Source organism: Alternaria hordeiaustralica (genome assembly GCF_023758085.1).
Source record: "Alternaria hordeiaustralica strain BMP 2776 chromosome Unknown scaffold_2, whole genome shotgun sequence".
NCBI classification, from domain to species: Eukaryota; Fungi; Ascomycota; class Dothideomycetes; order Pleosporales; family Pleosporaceae; genus Alternaria; species Alternaria hordeiaustralica.
In genome coordinates, this window is record NW_026056774.1 from 1,218,625 (window position 1) to 1,234,415 (window position 15,791).

General features: G+C 53.7%; 6 protein-coding genes across 6 annotated transcripts; 4 read left to right on the plus strand and 2 right to left on the minus strand.

Moving 5' to 3' along the window:
* Window positions 1-957: 957 nt before the first annotated feature.
* On the plus strand, window positions 958-2,019 carry J4E84_001867 (uncharacterized protein; the record flags this gene model as incomplete). Its single annotated transcript, XM_049384497.1, has 1 exon — window positions 958-2,019. One exon carries the CDS (start codon window positions 958-960, stop codon window positions 2,017-2,019), a length of 1,062 nt encoding a protein of 353 aa, XP_049247853.1.
* A 990-nt stretch (window positions 2,020-3,009) lies between these two features.
* On the plus strand, window positions 3,010-6,027 carry J4E84_001868 (uncharacterized protein; the record flags this gene model as incomplete). The annotated part of the gene is made up of 5 exons (XM_049384498.1): window positions 3,010-3,063; window positions 3,143-3,506; window positions 3,674-4,926; window positions 4,974-5,915; window positions 5,965-6,027. The coding sequence occupies 5 exons, from the start codon at window positions 3,010-3,012 to the stop codon at window positions 6,025-6,027; spliced, it is 2,676 nt and encodes an 891-aa protein (XP_049247854.1).
* A 710-nt stretch (window positions 6,028-6,737) lies between these two features.
* On the plus strand, window positions 6,738-7,928 carry J4E84_001869 (uncharacterized protein; the record flags this gene model as incomplete). Its single annotated transcript, XM_049384499.1, has 1 exon — window positions 6,738-7,928. The coding sequence occupies one exon, from the start codon at window positions 6,738-6,740 to the stop codon at window positions 7,926-7,928; it is 1,191 nt and encodes a 396-aa protein (XP_049247855.1).
* Window positions 7,929-8,316: 388 nt separating this feature from the next.
* J4E84_001870 (uncharacterized protein) lies at window positions 8,317-9,744 on the minus strand (the record flags this gene model as incomplete). Its single annotated transcript, XM_049384500.1, has 2 exons — window positions 8,317-9,412; window positions 9,488-9,744. The coding sequence occupies 2 exons, from the start codon at window positions 9,742-9,744 to the stop codon at window positions 8,317-8,319; spliced, it is 1,353 nt and encodes a 450-aa protein (XP_049247856.1).
* A 1,050-nt stretch (window positions 9,745-10,794) lies between these two features.
* J4E84_001871 (uncharacterized protein) lies at window positions 10,795-13,029 on the minus strand (the record flags this gene model as incomplete). The annotated part of the gene is made up of 3 exons (XM_049384501.1): window positions 10,795-12,241; window positions 12,297-12,599; window positions 12,851-13,029. 3 exons carry the CDS (start codon window positions 13,027-13,029, stop codon window positions 10,795-10,797), a joined length of 1,929 nt encoding a protein of 642 aa, XP_049247857.1.
* Window positions 13,030-13,777: 748 nt separating this feature from the next.
* Window positions 13,778-15,244, plus strand: J4E84_001872 (uncharacterized protein; the record flags this gene model as incomplete). Its single annotated transcript, XM_049384502.1, has 4 exons — window positions 13,778-13,855; window positions 13,904-14,039; window positions 14,091-14,892; window positions 14,944-15,244. The coding sequence occupies 4 exons, from the start codon at window positions 13,778-13,780 to the stop codon at window positions 15,242-15,244; spliced, it is 1,317 nt and encodes a 438-aa protein (XP_049247858.1).
* Between the last annotated feature and the right edge of the window lie 547 nt (window positions 15,245-15,791).

The following is a 15,791-nucleotide window of genomic DNA, read 5'->3' on the forward strand; positions in this document are numbered from 1 at the left end:
TGGACGGTCTTTCTACGGTGCTTGAAGGACGTACCGTACCAGCGCCTACAGGTTTCATCTTCAAAAGACGAGACCCATGAGGAAGACATTTTCTCCGACTGAGGTGCTGCCCCACCCCAGGCGCCGGTGCAGCGCGTCATGAAGTGCAGCCTCATCAAAGGCAGTGAACTGTAGATTGCTTTTGCAATGAAAGTCGTTCACATGATTCATACGCAATCTCAAGCACATGTTACTCTATTTCTTTCAAACCACCGACTACTGCGTCAACGCAGTCTTGTGAAATTTCTCCGGATATCACACAACCCGTCAGCTGCGTCTACAGGCTTCGGCAACAAGAACACCGAAGTTTTCATGTTCATCGCGACTCGCTGCAGGATCGTGTTCCCAGCGAACCGCTCTTGCAGTGTTTTGAAACATGCGGCTGCACAGTTGAAACGGATTCGCTAACCCAAAGTAGCGAGACTGGAAACGCTCGCTTCCCAGCTTCTCCACCACCATGCCCACCCAATCTCGGATGGTGCCTGTCGCATAAACAAGCATCGCGGACAACGCCCAAAAAGGGCAAACTAGCACTTCATCTAGATGTACTGCTGGCGTGTCGCCCCTTGGCATCTGTCAAGGCGATGTCGTTCCCGTTGCCAGTGGCTGGGATAGCGTGAACGGGTGTCATGGAGGATTCCAGGCGGTTTGTCCTGATCTCCGGGACTATTAATCTCAGGTCTGGCGCCTAAGACAGGGAATAGATCTGCGTGGGGTGAGTACAAAAGCTGCCGTCGTCCTGACTTCTCCAACTCATCATTCCATCAGGCCAGTCCTTTCTTGCACAACACTCGTTCCGGTTTTTGCCAACTTCATTCTTTACACTACATTCATTTCGTGATCAGGCATCACTAGCATATCTTTGCATATCCAGTCACTGTACATATCACACCGACGACACAACTTTGAAACTTCAAGATGTTCACCAAGGCCGTTTTCACCAGCGCTCTCCTCTCCGCCGTCTCGGCTCACCAGAACCTTCACCAGCTCTGGGTCAACGATGTTACCCCTGGTTACCAAGTCGGCATCCGGATGCCACCTTCCAACAGCCCCGTCACCGACGTAACCAGCGACGACATCGTTTGCAACGTCGGCGGCTCCAAGGTCCCCTCTGGTGTCGAGACCGTTGCTGCCGCTGAGGGTGACACAATCAAGGTCCAATGGGACCAGTCCGGCCACCCAGGTCCTATCACCCACATGCTCTACGGACCCGTCGACGATGCTGCCCAGGCTACCGGTATCGGTGCCGGATGGTTCAAGATTGACGAGCTCGACCAAGTCGACGGCAAGTGGGCCAACGAGATCATGGGGGCGAACAACATGACCCACGAGTTCGCTCTCCCCACCGGTCTTGCCACTGGCGAGTACCTACTCCGTTCAGAGATGCTGGCTCTTCACAGCGCCCAGACCGTCGGCGGTGCTCAGTTCTACATTGGCTGCATGCAGCTCAAGATCACTGGTACCGGCAGCGAGGGCTCCTGCACTCCTACCATTGAGCTCCCCGGCGCCTACAAGGCTGAGGACAAGAACATCTACATCCCCGACATCTACAACGGCTTCGACGCGACCACGTACAAGGCTCCTGGTGGCGCCGTTGCTTCCTGCGGTGGTGCCGGTGGTGCTAAGCCATCTGCTCCTGCTGCCAACTCGACCGTCCCTGTCTCTTCTCCCGCCGCCGCCGCCTCCTCTGTCGTCGTTGCCGAGACCAGCGCTGCCGCTCTCCCTACCCTCGCTCCTGCCCGCCCCTCGATGAACGCTACCATCCCCAGCGCTGCCCCCGAGGCCCCTACCACCTTCGCTACTCTCGTCAAGCCTTCCGCCGGTATTGCTGCCCCCACCGGTGCTGTTCCCTCTGGAACTGCTGGTGCCGCTAAGCTCTGGTACCAGTGCGGTGGCCAGGGATGGACTGGCCCAACTGCCTGCGAGGGCACTGCCAAGTGCGTCAAGCAGAACGACTTCTACTCCCAGTGCCTCGCCTAAGGGAGAGCTTCTGAGACAAAAATGGCTATGAGATTAATCGGGGAGAAGGAGATGAGCTGGAAACTTTGATTGGAGATACCTTCTTGATGTTCATGTATATACCTTGACTTTGCAATTCTACTTCACGTTACTTATTGTTCAAACCCTTTTCTGAAGCATGCGTGACGTAGACCCCCGTGGCACGGATTTGCTGACGTGAAGCAGTGATGGCGGGCTGAGACGCGGCCGTTGCACAAGAGGAAGGAGCGTCATCAACAGGTGGCTGGATAGGAAGGAACAAAGGAGACTTCCTTCTTGTTCGAGAACGTCGGACGTCCGGCCCCTGAGTGACGTCTTGCCGTGTGCTGATTCTTTTGCAGTCGCGGACGATCAGGTCGAAAACCAAAAATAGTGCCGAATGCCTGTCGCGTGTGGGAGACGGTGTAAGGCTCTCGATTCGCAGGGCGGGCGGAGGAGGAACAAGCGGCGGCGTTAGTGCATGTTTCAGATTAACCTTATGTATGGCAGGCCATGGTGGGCTGTTTGTACCACCACGGCGCGCCTTGTGAACAGCTGGCCTGGCGGTGCGGCTGCATACCTAGGTATGCACATCCAGGCATGAAGGGGGCGACGTCATGCAGCGTGTCAGAGTCTGAACTGTCACGGACTTCGTCTTCCATGGCCGGCCGTTGTTGGTGACGGACGGGGGTGGAGGTGTCGCTGTGGCTCCTCAGTGGCTTCCCCGAAGTTCAAGGCCGCGGCCAGGGTGCCAGGGTCGTGCTCCACTCTCTCTAATTCACCAACCCACGTCGCTGTCCCGCTCCTAATTCCCCATCACCACCACAACACCGCCGCGCCTCCCGACTTGTGCCCCGAAGCCCGAGCAACACTACGTCTTAATCTCTATTCTCTACACACGCCCACACTCCACGTTCCGCACGTCGACGGCAGCTGCCTTTCAAGATACCCTCGACCGACCCGCAGTAGCCTACACCGCCAACCCTTGCAAATATGGCGGACAAGACCGAAAGACCCACGAGCTCACACAGTTCCGACAAAGACGGCGTAAGCAATGCCTGTTTGAATCTGGCGAAAGAGGAGAGCCTCACTGTGCGAGTTTGCTAACACGCGTGCGGCGGTGTAGGACGACTTCGAAGACGCTTCTGAGATTACCCCTCGCCCCGACTCACACTCCGAACGATCGCAGTCACGATCACGCTCCCTCCTACAGCGGGAGTCTTCCAACTCCACCGTACAAGCCGGCAAACCAGTCTCGCCCAATCCTGCAGTGCCAAAACTGCCCAAAGAGGAGAGCGACGACAGCGAGGAGGATGACGACGATGATGACGACGACGAGGATGAGGACGAAGATGACAGCGACGAGTCAGAGAGCGAGCCCGAAGTCGTCGAAAAGCCTACCGAGGCTGCACCGGCAGCCAAGTCACCACTCTTGACTGGACACAGGGTCTCAGTCACCTCAGACATGGACGACGTGTCGTTGGATAGTGGTGAGTACACCTACTTTGTTTGGCATAATCTAGGGCTATGTGATGTGCGCATGCTCGGCGAATCATGCTTCAAAAGCGAGGGCGCCCCGCATTCACTCACTCCGTAGCCACAAATGCGTCATGCGCAAATGCATGCTGAGCGCAGAACCTGAGCTGACTCCCTACAGAAGGCTCCAAGGCTGCCGGCATACTCCCCAAACTACCACCGCGAGACTCTCGAGACTCCACAAGCTCCGCGAGTGGCCTACAAGGCCTTTCAGGCACAATGGCACCCGTAAAATTCCCCCCTCCACCCGCGCCGCCCGCTGTACAGGAGAAAGAGAAACCCGCGCCAGCACCGACGACCAGGAAGCTCACAGGCCCCTTTGCGTGGCTTTCGAGAAATAGTTCCAGCAAGAAGCCAGAGTCTCCACCCACAACTACAACAACTGCCGAGCGACGCCATACTGGGGCATCTATTGCAACCATCGGCAGCAATCCTGAGCTCACTTTGAGCAGGATCGAAGACGAAGGAGACATGGGCTCCAAGAACAGATCAAGCCAGGGCAGCCTGCGAGATCGCTTCAAGATTCTGCGGATGAGGGAAGAAGCTGGCATAACACTGGATGACACAACCGGAGAAGGCAGTCCAGCAGCAGCGTTAGCATCACCAGGCCTCGGTCTCGGCATTGCCAGCCCCACCCCTCTAGCTGAGGAAGAGCCAGGAAGTCCTCCAGCGCTCGCAAAGCAGCCTACAATAAATCCCAAGTTGGCCCCCGGTACTGCTTCTGGTTTCGCCGCTGGTCCGGCAGGAGATGCGGCTGAGCCTGTTGACTGGGATCTATGGCAGTCAGTGGTCAATGAGGGCCCAGCCGCAATCGCGCGTACCAGCTCCGAAGAACTGAACCGCGCCATCGCCAGCGGTATCCCTCAAGTCATCCGTGGTGTTATCTGGCAAGTGCTGGCGCAAAGTAAAAGCGAAGAGCTGGAGAGCATGTACAGAGAGCTAGTTGCTCGTGGAACAGACAAAGAATATATGAGCGTCAGGAACAGCACTGTCAGCACCGGCCAAGCCAGTGCGAACGGAAAGGACTCCGTCGCTTCTTCCTCGTCTTCTGTGCATTCCGACTACTCGAGCCCGGCCACAACAGCCGCTAGCACGACCGCACCATTAGGCTCGCCATCACTCACCTCGGACGAAGATCCCATCAAGGTGCAAGCGAGGCTTGCGGCGGAAAAGAAGCAGAATGCAGTCACCATCTCGAAATTAGAGAAGGTCATCAAGCGCGATCTCGGAGCTCGAACGAGCTACTCCAAGTACCTCATGGCAGCTGGGCTACAAGACGGTCTCTTTGGCATCTGCAAAGCCTATGCTCTGTACGATGACGCTGTTGGTTACGCTCAAGGCATGAACTTCATCGCTATGCCTCTGCTTTTCAACGTAAGCTATCACCCTTGTGATAATCGTCGCTTTACTAACTTCGGTAGATGCCTGAGGAAGAAGCTTTCAGTCTTTTCGTTACGCTCATGAACAAATATCGTCTGCGCGACCTCTTTGTGGCTGATATGGCTGGACTCCATCTGCATCTTTACCAGTTCGAACGTCTTTTGGAAGATCTGGAGCCCGCTCTCTACTGCCATCTTCGTCGAAGAGAGGTCAAGCCCCAGCTTTACGCAACGCAATGGTTCCTCACGTTGTTTGCATACCGATTCCCGCTGCAGCTCGTCTTGCGCATCTACGACCTGATACTCAGCGAGGGTCTTGAGTCTGCTATCTTGAAGTTCGGCATCGTACTAATGCAGAAGAACGCCGAAACGTTGCTAGGTATGAAGGACATGTCTACCCTGACCCAGTTCCTCAAAGAGCGGTTGTTCGATGTCTACATCGACAAAGCCCCGTCGGCCAATTCCATTCTCGAGAACGGCTTCTTCGGTTCGACGGCCGGTATCGACAAGGAGATTTATCGCGCCGATACCCTCGTCAAAGATGCCGTTTCTGTCAAGATTACGCCGGAGATGCTCAAGCAATACACCGCTGAGTGGAAAGAACAGCAACGTGTGGAAAAGGAGCGGGAGACTGAACTTCATGGATTGAAAGACAAGGTCACGCATTTGGAGCAAAAGGTTCGGTCTTTGGAGCATCGTGCTGAACAGTCCGACATGGAACATGTCCAGGTCGCTTCTGAGCTCATCAAGACCAAGGTCGAGAATGAGAACTTCGCTGAAGAAAACGAAACTTTGAAGACCAAGGTCTTGGAACTACAGAAGATCGTCGACACCCAACCTGCCGAGGTTGAAGCACGGCTGAAGAGCGAAATGGAGACTGTCATGCAAAAGAACATTGTCGTCCACAACGAGAACCGCAACTTAGAAGACTCGATGGCCGAGATGGAGAAGGAGTTGGTCGATGTCAAGATGCAATGGGCTACAGTAAGTTGCAACCCAGTTCGATGTTGGGCACTGCTAACCAGTCTTCTAGATCAACGAAGAGCACGAAGCGCTCAAGCAAAAGTGGAACAACATTTCGCAGATGATGAAGTAAGCCCGATAGTGGGCTCATTTTTGCATCAAAGGCATCGGGTTGACTTGCATACAGCACGCAAGCGCCGCCACCCGTTGGGGATCAGATCTATTCTGTCGCGTCGATCGCCCCTTAATTCGTTTCTAATGTCTATATACATGTCCGCCCCGCACGATACTACTTCTTGCGGGGCCTTGTTGCGCGTTATGCTTTGGCATCATCAGTTTCGCATCACTATCTATACCTGTGGCTTGATGGGACGGGTGGAGATGCCTTCACTTGGATACGATCAGAATTGGACAGCTCGCATGGCATGGAAGCAAGGTGTTTAGGAAAGTGGCGATTGAATAAGCATACGTCTATCTCTATAGACTCATGGAAGGTGTTTCTCGCTATGTTTCGTTGGCTTGTAGTATCTTATGACGGAAGCCTAGTTTGTTAGATCATCAATAGAAGCACGAAATGATTTAGCAGGTATGCACATGCTTGCTGCCAGCGAATGTCATAATGCTACAAATATCGTTCGTGCAGCTTTCGACCTACTATCCTTGTCATTTGCTACTCAAGCCGTGGCCTTCCAAGCACAGCACATTATCAGTCCATGCCGCATCGGGAAGCCACAGTGAAGCACTAGTCTTCGCTTATCTTATCGTGAACCCTGCAGAAAAAGTTACCCAACCCCACAGTCCATTCTGCAACTCAGATCGACGTCGATACAATCACAATTCAAGATGGCCGAACAAGCAACAGAAGAAGATATCCTCCTCGCCAAGCGCATCATCTCGGCGGCAGAGCGTCACGACGTGCCGGCGTTGACCGTCCTGCTCAAGGATGGATCGGCAAACGTGCAAGACCCCACAGCAACAGTATCAACATCACCACTACACGCAGCAATCGCAGCATGCGGCAAGGCTGAAGATGGAAAGGAGGCTGGCGATGCCGCCATCCAAACGGTAGAGACTCTCCTCCAAAACGGCGCCATCTGGAACGACCTCAACAAGGAAGACGAAACACCAGGATGCATTGCCCTCCGCTTAGGCCAAAAGAAGATCTACGAGATGATGGTCGAAGCCGGTGTTCGCGCTGAGATCCTCTTCGCGCGCCTGGAAGCCCTCGGCATGGGCGACAACGACGTGGAGGAAGCATTCGAAGAAGACACCACCGAGCAACCCGCCGCTAAGAAGCAAAAAGTCTCCGCCGAAGACGCCAAAGCCGTGGAACAAGTCGTCGAAGAGAAGGTACTCGACGACGTCTCCCTAGACAACAAAGCATACCTGAAATCACAACTCCGCTACAAGCCGGGTATCCTGCTTGACGAATCCGACAACGCCGTCATGATGGACTGGGAAACGCAAATTATGCAACGCCACGCCGAGACTCTAATTCCCAAATCTGGTCTTCGCACTATGAACGTTGGCCATGGGATGGGTATCGTTGACACGGCGATCCTCACGCATGACCCCGCAGAACACCACATCATCGAAGCGCACCCGCAAGTGCACCAGCGGCTGCGTGAGCAAGGCTGGTACGACAAGCCCAATGTCAAGATTCACGAAGGGAGGTGGCAGGATATTCTGCCCAAGTTGGTGGAGCAGGGTGTTGTGCTAGATGCGATCTACTACGATACTTTTGCCGAGGATTACAAGGCGCTCAAGGAGTTTTTCGCGGAGTATGTGGTTGCGCTTTTGGCCAAGGACGGAAAGTTTGGGTGGTATAATGGTTTGGGGGCTGATCGCCAGATCTGCTATGATGTTTATACCAAGGTTGCTGAGATGGATCTGTATGAGGCGGGCTTTGATACGCAGTGGGAGGATATCGATGTGCCCAAGGGACTGCATGGGAGTGATCAGTGGGAGGGAACTAGAAGGCCGTACTGGACGATTGATGTTTACAGGTTGCCTGTCAACACTTTCGTTAAGTAGATGGCGGGTAGGATGAGAGTGGACACGTTTATTACACAGCACGTCAAGCCCTACGAGAACACGAACCAAAAGTACTGCAATGATGAATGACGCAATGAAGTGTATGTCTAGCAACTACCTTATTGTCTTCATCCCTGCGATCCAACACTGTCCCACAGTCGGCCTGGTCGTGCACCGACGCACAATATCAAACCCAGAAACAGCAATGCCCTTACTTCATGCAAGGAAAACGTTGAACAACCTGGAACCTAGGTTGACCTTAGGTCTTCTACTTTGCCCAACTATAACTCAGTGTAGTCTGCTGACCTGTTCAGGTTATATGTAGTATAACGTGGGTTGTTGTTCCTGGGGCGAATTCGCAGGCAACGATGTACATTATGTAGCCCTACTAAGCTCCGGGTGCGTCGTCGTTGACGGCTTCGTCGGAAGTGGGAGGCTGGCTGACTATGGCTGGGACATCTTGTTGGGCAGCTTCTTCGTTGGCCGGGACGACTTGGATGTTGGAGCCGGCGAAGTCATAGAATTCATTTTGGTCCGCGGGAAAAGCTCCTGCCACTTCTGGGGGGTTCTGGTCGTTTGGTATAGCACGGGTAATCTGCAATTCTCCGTTTGCATCGAGAATGTACCTTGGGTCATGGACTCCCGCTTCACCTGGCAGGAAGTCATCGACAGCGGGTCCATGTTCTGCGTTTATGTTCTCGTCGTCGCGCTCCGCGTCGTCTTCACCGTCATCTTCCCCCTCGTCTCCATCCTCACCATCGTCTTGCGGGTGTGGAGTCGGAGGCGGAGGATGAGGATTGAACTGATCGAACAAAATGCCCTGGTTTTCGAACAACTCGATGCGATGCTGATCCAAAGCGTCTTCGCGGGGCCCGTGAGGAAGCATATTGACAATAGCGCGTTGGTCAGGAGTCAGATGTTGCAGGACTTCCCACTCAGGATCATTTCGCGCATCACCTTCTTCCTCGTCATCTTCATCGTCATCATCAACCTGACGCTGCGCCTCGTCTAGTGCACGAGCACGTAGGATTTCTTGACGACGAGTGAGACCTTCACGACTGAGGCCACTATCACGGTGGAAGCCGTCCTGGTTGTATCCTTCTTCGTCGTACTCTGCGGGTCCGTATTGCGGGCAGCCGTGCATCCCAGGCCAGTTCTCACCGCAGATGTAACAGAACGAGTTGCCGCACTCGCAGGTAATATGATTGCATGCCTCGGCCAACTCCACAGTTGCGCCGCAAACGAAGCACTCTTGGTAGCCCTTCTCGTTCGCAGTCTGCTTGAACTTCTTGTCGTCCTCGTTCTGGTCGCACTTGTGGTTCTGGGTTCCCTGGTCGAGCAGCGTCCTGCACTTGACACAGGTCAACTTTCCGCACTCTTCGGCCTCGCAGATGGCATATGTGATTTTCGATTCGGGATCTTCGACGTGGTTTCCGGGGGGTAGGAACTTCGCGCAAGCTAGGTTTGCGCAGTATGTGCGGAATCTGTTCAAGTGTTAGCTTAATTCAAATATGTTACTCGCACGTCGACCCGTCCAGCTTTTTTCGTTTAGGACTTACTTTGCCAGGATTGTGTACTCGCCCTGCTGTTTCACCTGGTACGCCCAAGAAACCTCCCACGGCAGATAGTCCTCATATTCGTCTAACACAAACATAACATCGCAGCACTGCGGCGGGTATAGACTCTCGTTGTTTGTCGCATTCTCGAAAAAGCTAGCGAGATCGTCGGCGCAGACCAAATGGCGTTTGCATGGAGCTTCGATAAGTAGTTCGCTTTCGCTCTCCTCTGTGCCGCAGATGACACAGCTCTTAGACATGATGGCTGATGTGGTTGAGTATGGTGTGGATTCCTATCAGTTAAAGAGGGCTGCGAGGATGATCGTTCGTGGGTACGTCGCGCGCCGTGGTAGAGTGGTAGAGTGAGTTCGGTACCGGGCGAGAAATAGTTCAGGCGTGTGGAGATTGTGTAGAATTAAGGCAGCACGTAGTGTGCGAGGCGAGTGACTAATTCACAAGGGTAGGATTCACGCCCAAGGTGAAGTGAATGCCGACAGACTTGGACCCGACTAGCTAGCCCTGAATGCGGTGTGAAGGAAGCTTTGTACCTCTTCACATATCCTGATAAAACAACGACCGATCAGTTCGATCGCAGTTAATGACCGTTGCTTTGAAGACAGACGGCATCCACAAAATGGCAAAAAAAACCGGTTCCCTTGTTGCTGTATGGTATGATGTACGAGAGAAAGATGACGCGACAAAACATGCGCAAAATGGAAGCAAAATGTAGGTTGATGAATGCTAGCTGAAATACCAACAAAATCACAGCAGCTCACTGAGAAGACATATAAGGGAAGTGCATCCCGATATCAAAGCTCGAGATGCCCATAACGGGAATGCCAGGCAGCCATCGGCCGGGCGCAGGGGTCGACTCGCAAAGCCATGTGTGCAGCCTGGAAAAGACCCACACAGTGCGATGGCTGACTATCCAGGCAGATTCTATATAGGGAATGATGAAGAGTCCGAGGTGGCATCAGGAATGTGTGGTGAATGACAGGGTCCAGAAATCGTGACGCGACGTCACGTGGAATTTTAGCCGGCCTGATCGTGCACGGATGCACAACATCGAATCGAGAGACAGCGATGCCCTTACCTGTCTCCTTCCAACGCACAACGACACATCTACGCCACCTCATGTCTCGCACTACGATAACGTCGATTGATTTGCCGCGTCTTTATCATGATAAAAGTGGCCCATCGCTACATGCATCGACAAGTGGAGGATTTGGTAAGAGTTCATAAGTTCTTGAACTGAGAGAAGCCCAGGACGATAAGTTGTATGTACAAGAAGATTAAACTACGCGACACCCCTACGCACGGCACATGCGTCCGTCTTTGCTGACCTTCCAAGCCTCACTACCAACACCCTTGAGGATGTAGAGAACATCCTTAGGGTCGTACTTCTTCTTGATGTCCTTCAGCTTGTCATAGTTCTTGCCAAAGAAGGTCTCCTTCCAGTTCGGCTGCTGGAAATCTGCCTCATTAAGGTATGAGCCACTGCCCGGAGTAATGGCTTCAATCTTAGGCATGAGCTCGTTGGTCATCTTCTGCTGAGCTGCCTCCATGGTGGCCCAAGGAGCGGTGGAATCCCAGTTTGTGATAAGTTGCAGCTGGATCATGGCGTCTCTCCATGCGGGCAGTACGCCATTGTCGGCGACTCCAGCGGGCTTCTTGTAGTTTGCTGAGCTACCAGCAAGCAAGACGCCTTCTGCGGCAAGCTCTTGGTAGACCTTGACAAGGTCGGCGGTCTTGTTCTCGACCACAGTTCGGGGAATGAGACGGCCACCAAACTGGTATCGGTTGACTTCGTATGCGCCGCGTGGGAGAGGGCCCATGTAGCGATCGAAGTGGTCGCGGTAAGACAGCTCGCTGTAGACGATTGGGGGCGTGATGCCGAGATCTGTAAGAGCTTTGGCATAAGGCGCAAGCACCACGTCCTTGACGTAGGCAGCTGTTGAGTCCCAGACGGTGACGGGCTTGATCACAATGTACTGAGTGCTGACCAAGAAGACGACCATAGCACCAGCGTCGATCATCGCTGGCAAGAGCTCAATCAGCTTGGCAGTTGCTGCGGCGTACTTCTCGGGGGTGGTGGACGAGGCGAGAAGCTGCATAGCAGCACCACCAACCTGCTTGGCTGGGTATGCTCGTACAGTCAATGAGAGGACGATAGCATATGTGCCACCACCACCTCCGCTGAGAGCCCAGTAAAGGTCGGCGTTCTCGGTTGCTGAAGCAGTGAGCATCTTGCCCTCAGCAGTCACGACCTCGAAGGACAAGGTCTGATCAGCAGCAAGCCCGAACTCAGTGCTGAGCACCGAGTGTCCACCACCTTGGGTAAATCCTCCTGCTAGACCGACAGTAGCGCATTCACCAGACACAACACTCATGCCTTGCTTGTGCACTGCCTCGAGCAACTCGTTGCCCATCACTCCAGCGCCAACGGTGACCGACGGGCCAGTGTAGTGCTCATCGGACCAGTCGCCGAAGGCGATGTTCTTGAGACTTTGGGTCCAGATGGCTAGAGCGCCGGCTCCGGTAGATCTTCCAAGGAAATCATGCCCAGTGTTCCGCACAACCACACGAATTTTCTGAGCTTTGGCGAACTCAAGAGCAGAGACGACATCCTCAGCCTCGGTAGCTTTGACAGAGTACGAAACGTAGTTGCCCAGAGTGCACGGGATGCTCCTATCGGAGAATGGATCGCAGCTCTGATTGGCAAAGTACGACTGCATTATCGAGTGGGAAGACGGGGTGCTGCCAAGAGTATTAGAGTTCTACCCCAACATGTAAACGGAGCTCTTGCACTTACTGTATCAGCGGGTTGAGCCATGATGACTTCAATGCGTCGCAAGCGTCGGCATCGTATGTCGGATCGTGACACGGGGAGCCAATTGGGACAGTGGCTACGAGCTTCCCGTTCACGGTCGAGTTCAGTGTCGACCACGCGTTATCGGATGGCCAGTCGGCATCGCTTGGCAGACGGTAACAATCCTGGGCGCTTCCAAAGCGAGCAAGGAGTAGGGCTCCAAAGAGCGCAGCGTTGTCGATGAGCCTCATCTTGTCTTGAAAGTGCTTGATGGCAGTGATGAATACCAAGAGCCTTGTCCCGACCCTCATATATAGCCATTGTTCCCCTTACTATCGTTTTCGCATTGCCACATGCTATTCTTCTCATCTCGGAGACCATCTCAAAGAAGAAGACTTAGAATATGTCTGCTTCCTCTGTAGGTTACAACGCCGACAGAGTCCACTTGAGACATTGTGCCACATGCCGATATCAATGCAAGGAATAGCCATGCACTGGGCTGGAAGCCGGCGAAAACCTCGTGCGGGAATCGATGGCCGCACGCGAGAATGACTTACTGCAGGGCAGAGTGGGCCAACCGATGAATGGGGGATTCGCCGGGTGGCCTAACGCTTGGGGGTGGACCCTCAACGACGGATTGCTCGCTAGGATTGAGCTTCATGAAACCGTGGGATTCGTCCTCAGGCGACACAGTGTGGCGCCAGGAACCGGCGGGCGTGCAGATCTTGGCGGGCATTCGTCGTCTTGGAACGTTCGGAGGGAACCTCATTTCGGCAGCCGTGCAGCGAACGAGATGTCTAGGTGCGCACTGAGCAGCTGTTATCGCTCCACGTGCTCGCCCGCCTCCAGACCTCTGCCATTGCGCCATGCTCATCATCGCCCTTTCTGTCACATATTCGAAAGTCTAAAATTATCCTCCGTTGGTCATGGATGGTGGACGTTGTCGTTCAGGTTTTACCGTGGTTTTCGGTTGGCGTTTGTGGCGTTCGCAAGCCCATGACACACCGGACCGCACCCCACATTGCGCTGCACCGGCCTGAACAAGGCAAGACCCCTTTCTGGATGACATGCCGCCATCTCTGAAGGATGCTAGGTTCCGACCGTATATGCGCCAGCACTTCTTAACAAAGTTTGCGCTATTGGAATGCCATGGTCGGGTAGGCTTCTGCAGTCGGCACTTCATACCAATGACGGCAGCCACCATGGTAGCTACGACTCGTGGGTTTCAGTCCTGGGCCTTACAAGAGACGCACTATAAACCGCACGAGGGATCCCTGCGTTCATCATATTCGAGGATCACCTTCCGTTTAGAGGCGGAAGATAAATGGTGGAACCTGTCCCGCTGTCGCTTTACTTGAGACCTCCGCGATATCCTACGCACCCGTTACAAACTCGGGGGTCCGCCCATCTGTCTTCAACATTCGGATTGTCTTGCGCAAACGTGGCGTGAGAGCATCGACATGGCCTCTTTCATTCGCACATGCATGCTGTTGTGGCTCGTTACCATCTCCATGGTACATGCAGCACAGCAGCCAGCCCTGTCAAAGCTTCCCGCATGTGCTGTAAGTACCTTGCAGCCCAACTTCTTAACATTTCGCTCACCCTTGCAGCAACTGTGCCTCTTGAACGCTTTCAGTACGAACACCTGTTCTCCAACAGATCAAGCATGTATTTGCACGAACGATGTCTTCCAAAACAACGTAACGCTGTGTGTGAGCGCCAGCTGCACCATCCCTGAAGCTCTAGGTACTTGCACCTATCCCGACGGAAGAGAAAAAGAGGCTGACGAACATGAAGTTACGCGCAACATCAGCCTGACCACCTGCGGAGCCCCGGTACGGGATCGCGGACAAAGCTATGTGCTGTTGTCAAACGTCATGGTATGCATAGCTGCAGCCTTCGTTGCGATGCGTTTCACCTTCAAGGGCACCGTGTCGAGGATGGACTTTGGCTACGACGACTGGTGCGTGCTGGCGACACTCATAGCCGCTATACCCAGTGCCGTCATCACTGTTTTTGGCACTGTGAAGAATGGACTTGGCCAAGATCTCTGGACCCTGACACCGACGGAGATCACTCAGATGCTGCAATATTTCTACATCATGGCCTGGCTCTACTTCACGCAGCTTATGCTGTTGAAACTCACGCTACTGTTCTTCTACATCCGCGTGTTCCCCAGCAAAGGCGTTCAACGACTACTATGGGGTACAATCGTCTTCACCATACTCTGGGGTGTCGCCTTCATCATCGTCGCGATATTTCAATGCCAGCCCATCCAGTACTTCTGGACAAAATGGGATGGCATGCACGAAGGTACTTGTCTCGAAATCAACGCCATCACTGCATCGAACGCGGCCATATCCATCGCCTTGGACTTCTGGATTCTGGGTGTACCTCTTTGGCAGCTTTGGGGCTTGAAGCTACACTGGAAGAAGAAGGTCGGTGTAGCGCTTATGTTCTGCGTTGGTACCTTCGTCACCGTCGTCAGCATTCTGCGTTTACAAGCCTTGGTTCACTTTGCCGCTTCCTCGAACGTGAGCTGGGAGTTTTACGACGTCTCGATGTGGAGCACGATTGAAATCTGTGTCGGCATCATGTGGTAAGTTCTATACTCGTTCTCATATATCGCATCCATTAATGTTCCTACCAGCGCCTGCCTCCCGACCCTCCGTCTTCTCCTGGTCAGACTCTTCCCCATTTTGGGCGGCTCATCGGCACGCAGCCGTCAATACTACAACTACGGCAGCAACAACGAACTCAGGAACGTCAGTCAAAAGCACAAGTCGTACAACTTGAACACGGCTATATCGAGCCCTCGTTCAGAGTCGTTCGATACGAAAGTGGAAGATGGCATCAGAGTCAAGACCTCGTATCACGTGAAGCACAGCCATAGTCAAGGAGACACAGATGAGGCTAGCTTGGTTAGCTATGAGGGGAAACGGAGGCCATAGTTTTGCATCCGATATAGTAATGATCATGAGTATTTCGCACCACCTCACGTTCCCCGCACAAACACATGCTACCTAGGTACTTTGAATACTGCGTCTGCCGGTGCTGAAACCTATTCGAGACGAACTTTACCTTCAAACAGCCACTTGCCAAACGTAACTTTCCACACGCCTGGTAACTGCCGTGATCGACAGGTGCTGAAGCACCCACCTCTCGCGATTTCGGTTGACCCATCAAAGGGTAACGCAGATCACCGGAGTATCACCGACATCCTCGTGGAAGATCACACTAGTTCCACGTGTCGGCGATCTCTGTACGCGGTTGCGACAAGGTCTAAACGACGAACGGTCGGTGGCCTTATTCATTGCACCATCTCAGTATCACGATAATTTCCATCACGGCGAGAGGTTCCGTAATTGGCGTCTCTCAGGCATCCCTTCAAGTGCTGCCGTCCCCACAACACGAATCATCCCGTATCCGCAATGATGGCAAACCCGGCCGAGCTGCGACGAGCTTTCGCGGTGGAATAAGACCGACGAGTCGTAAGTC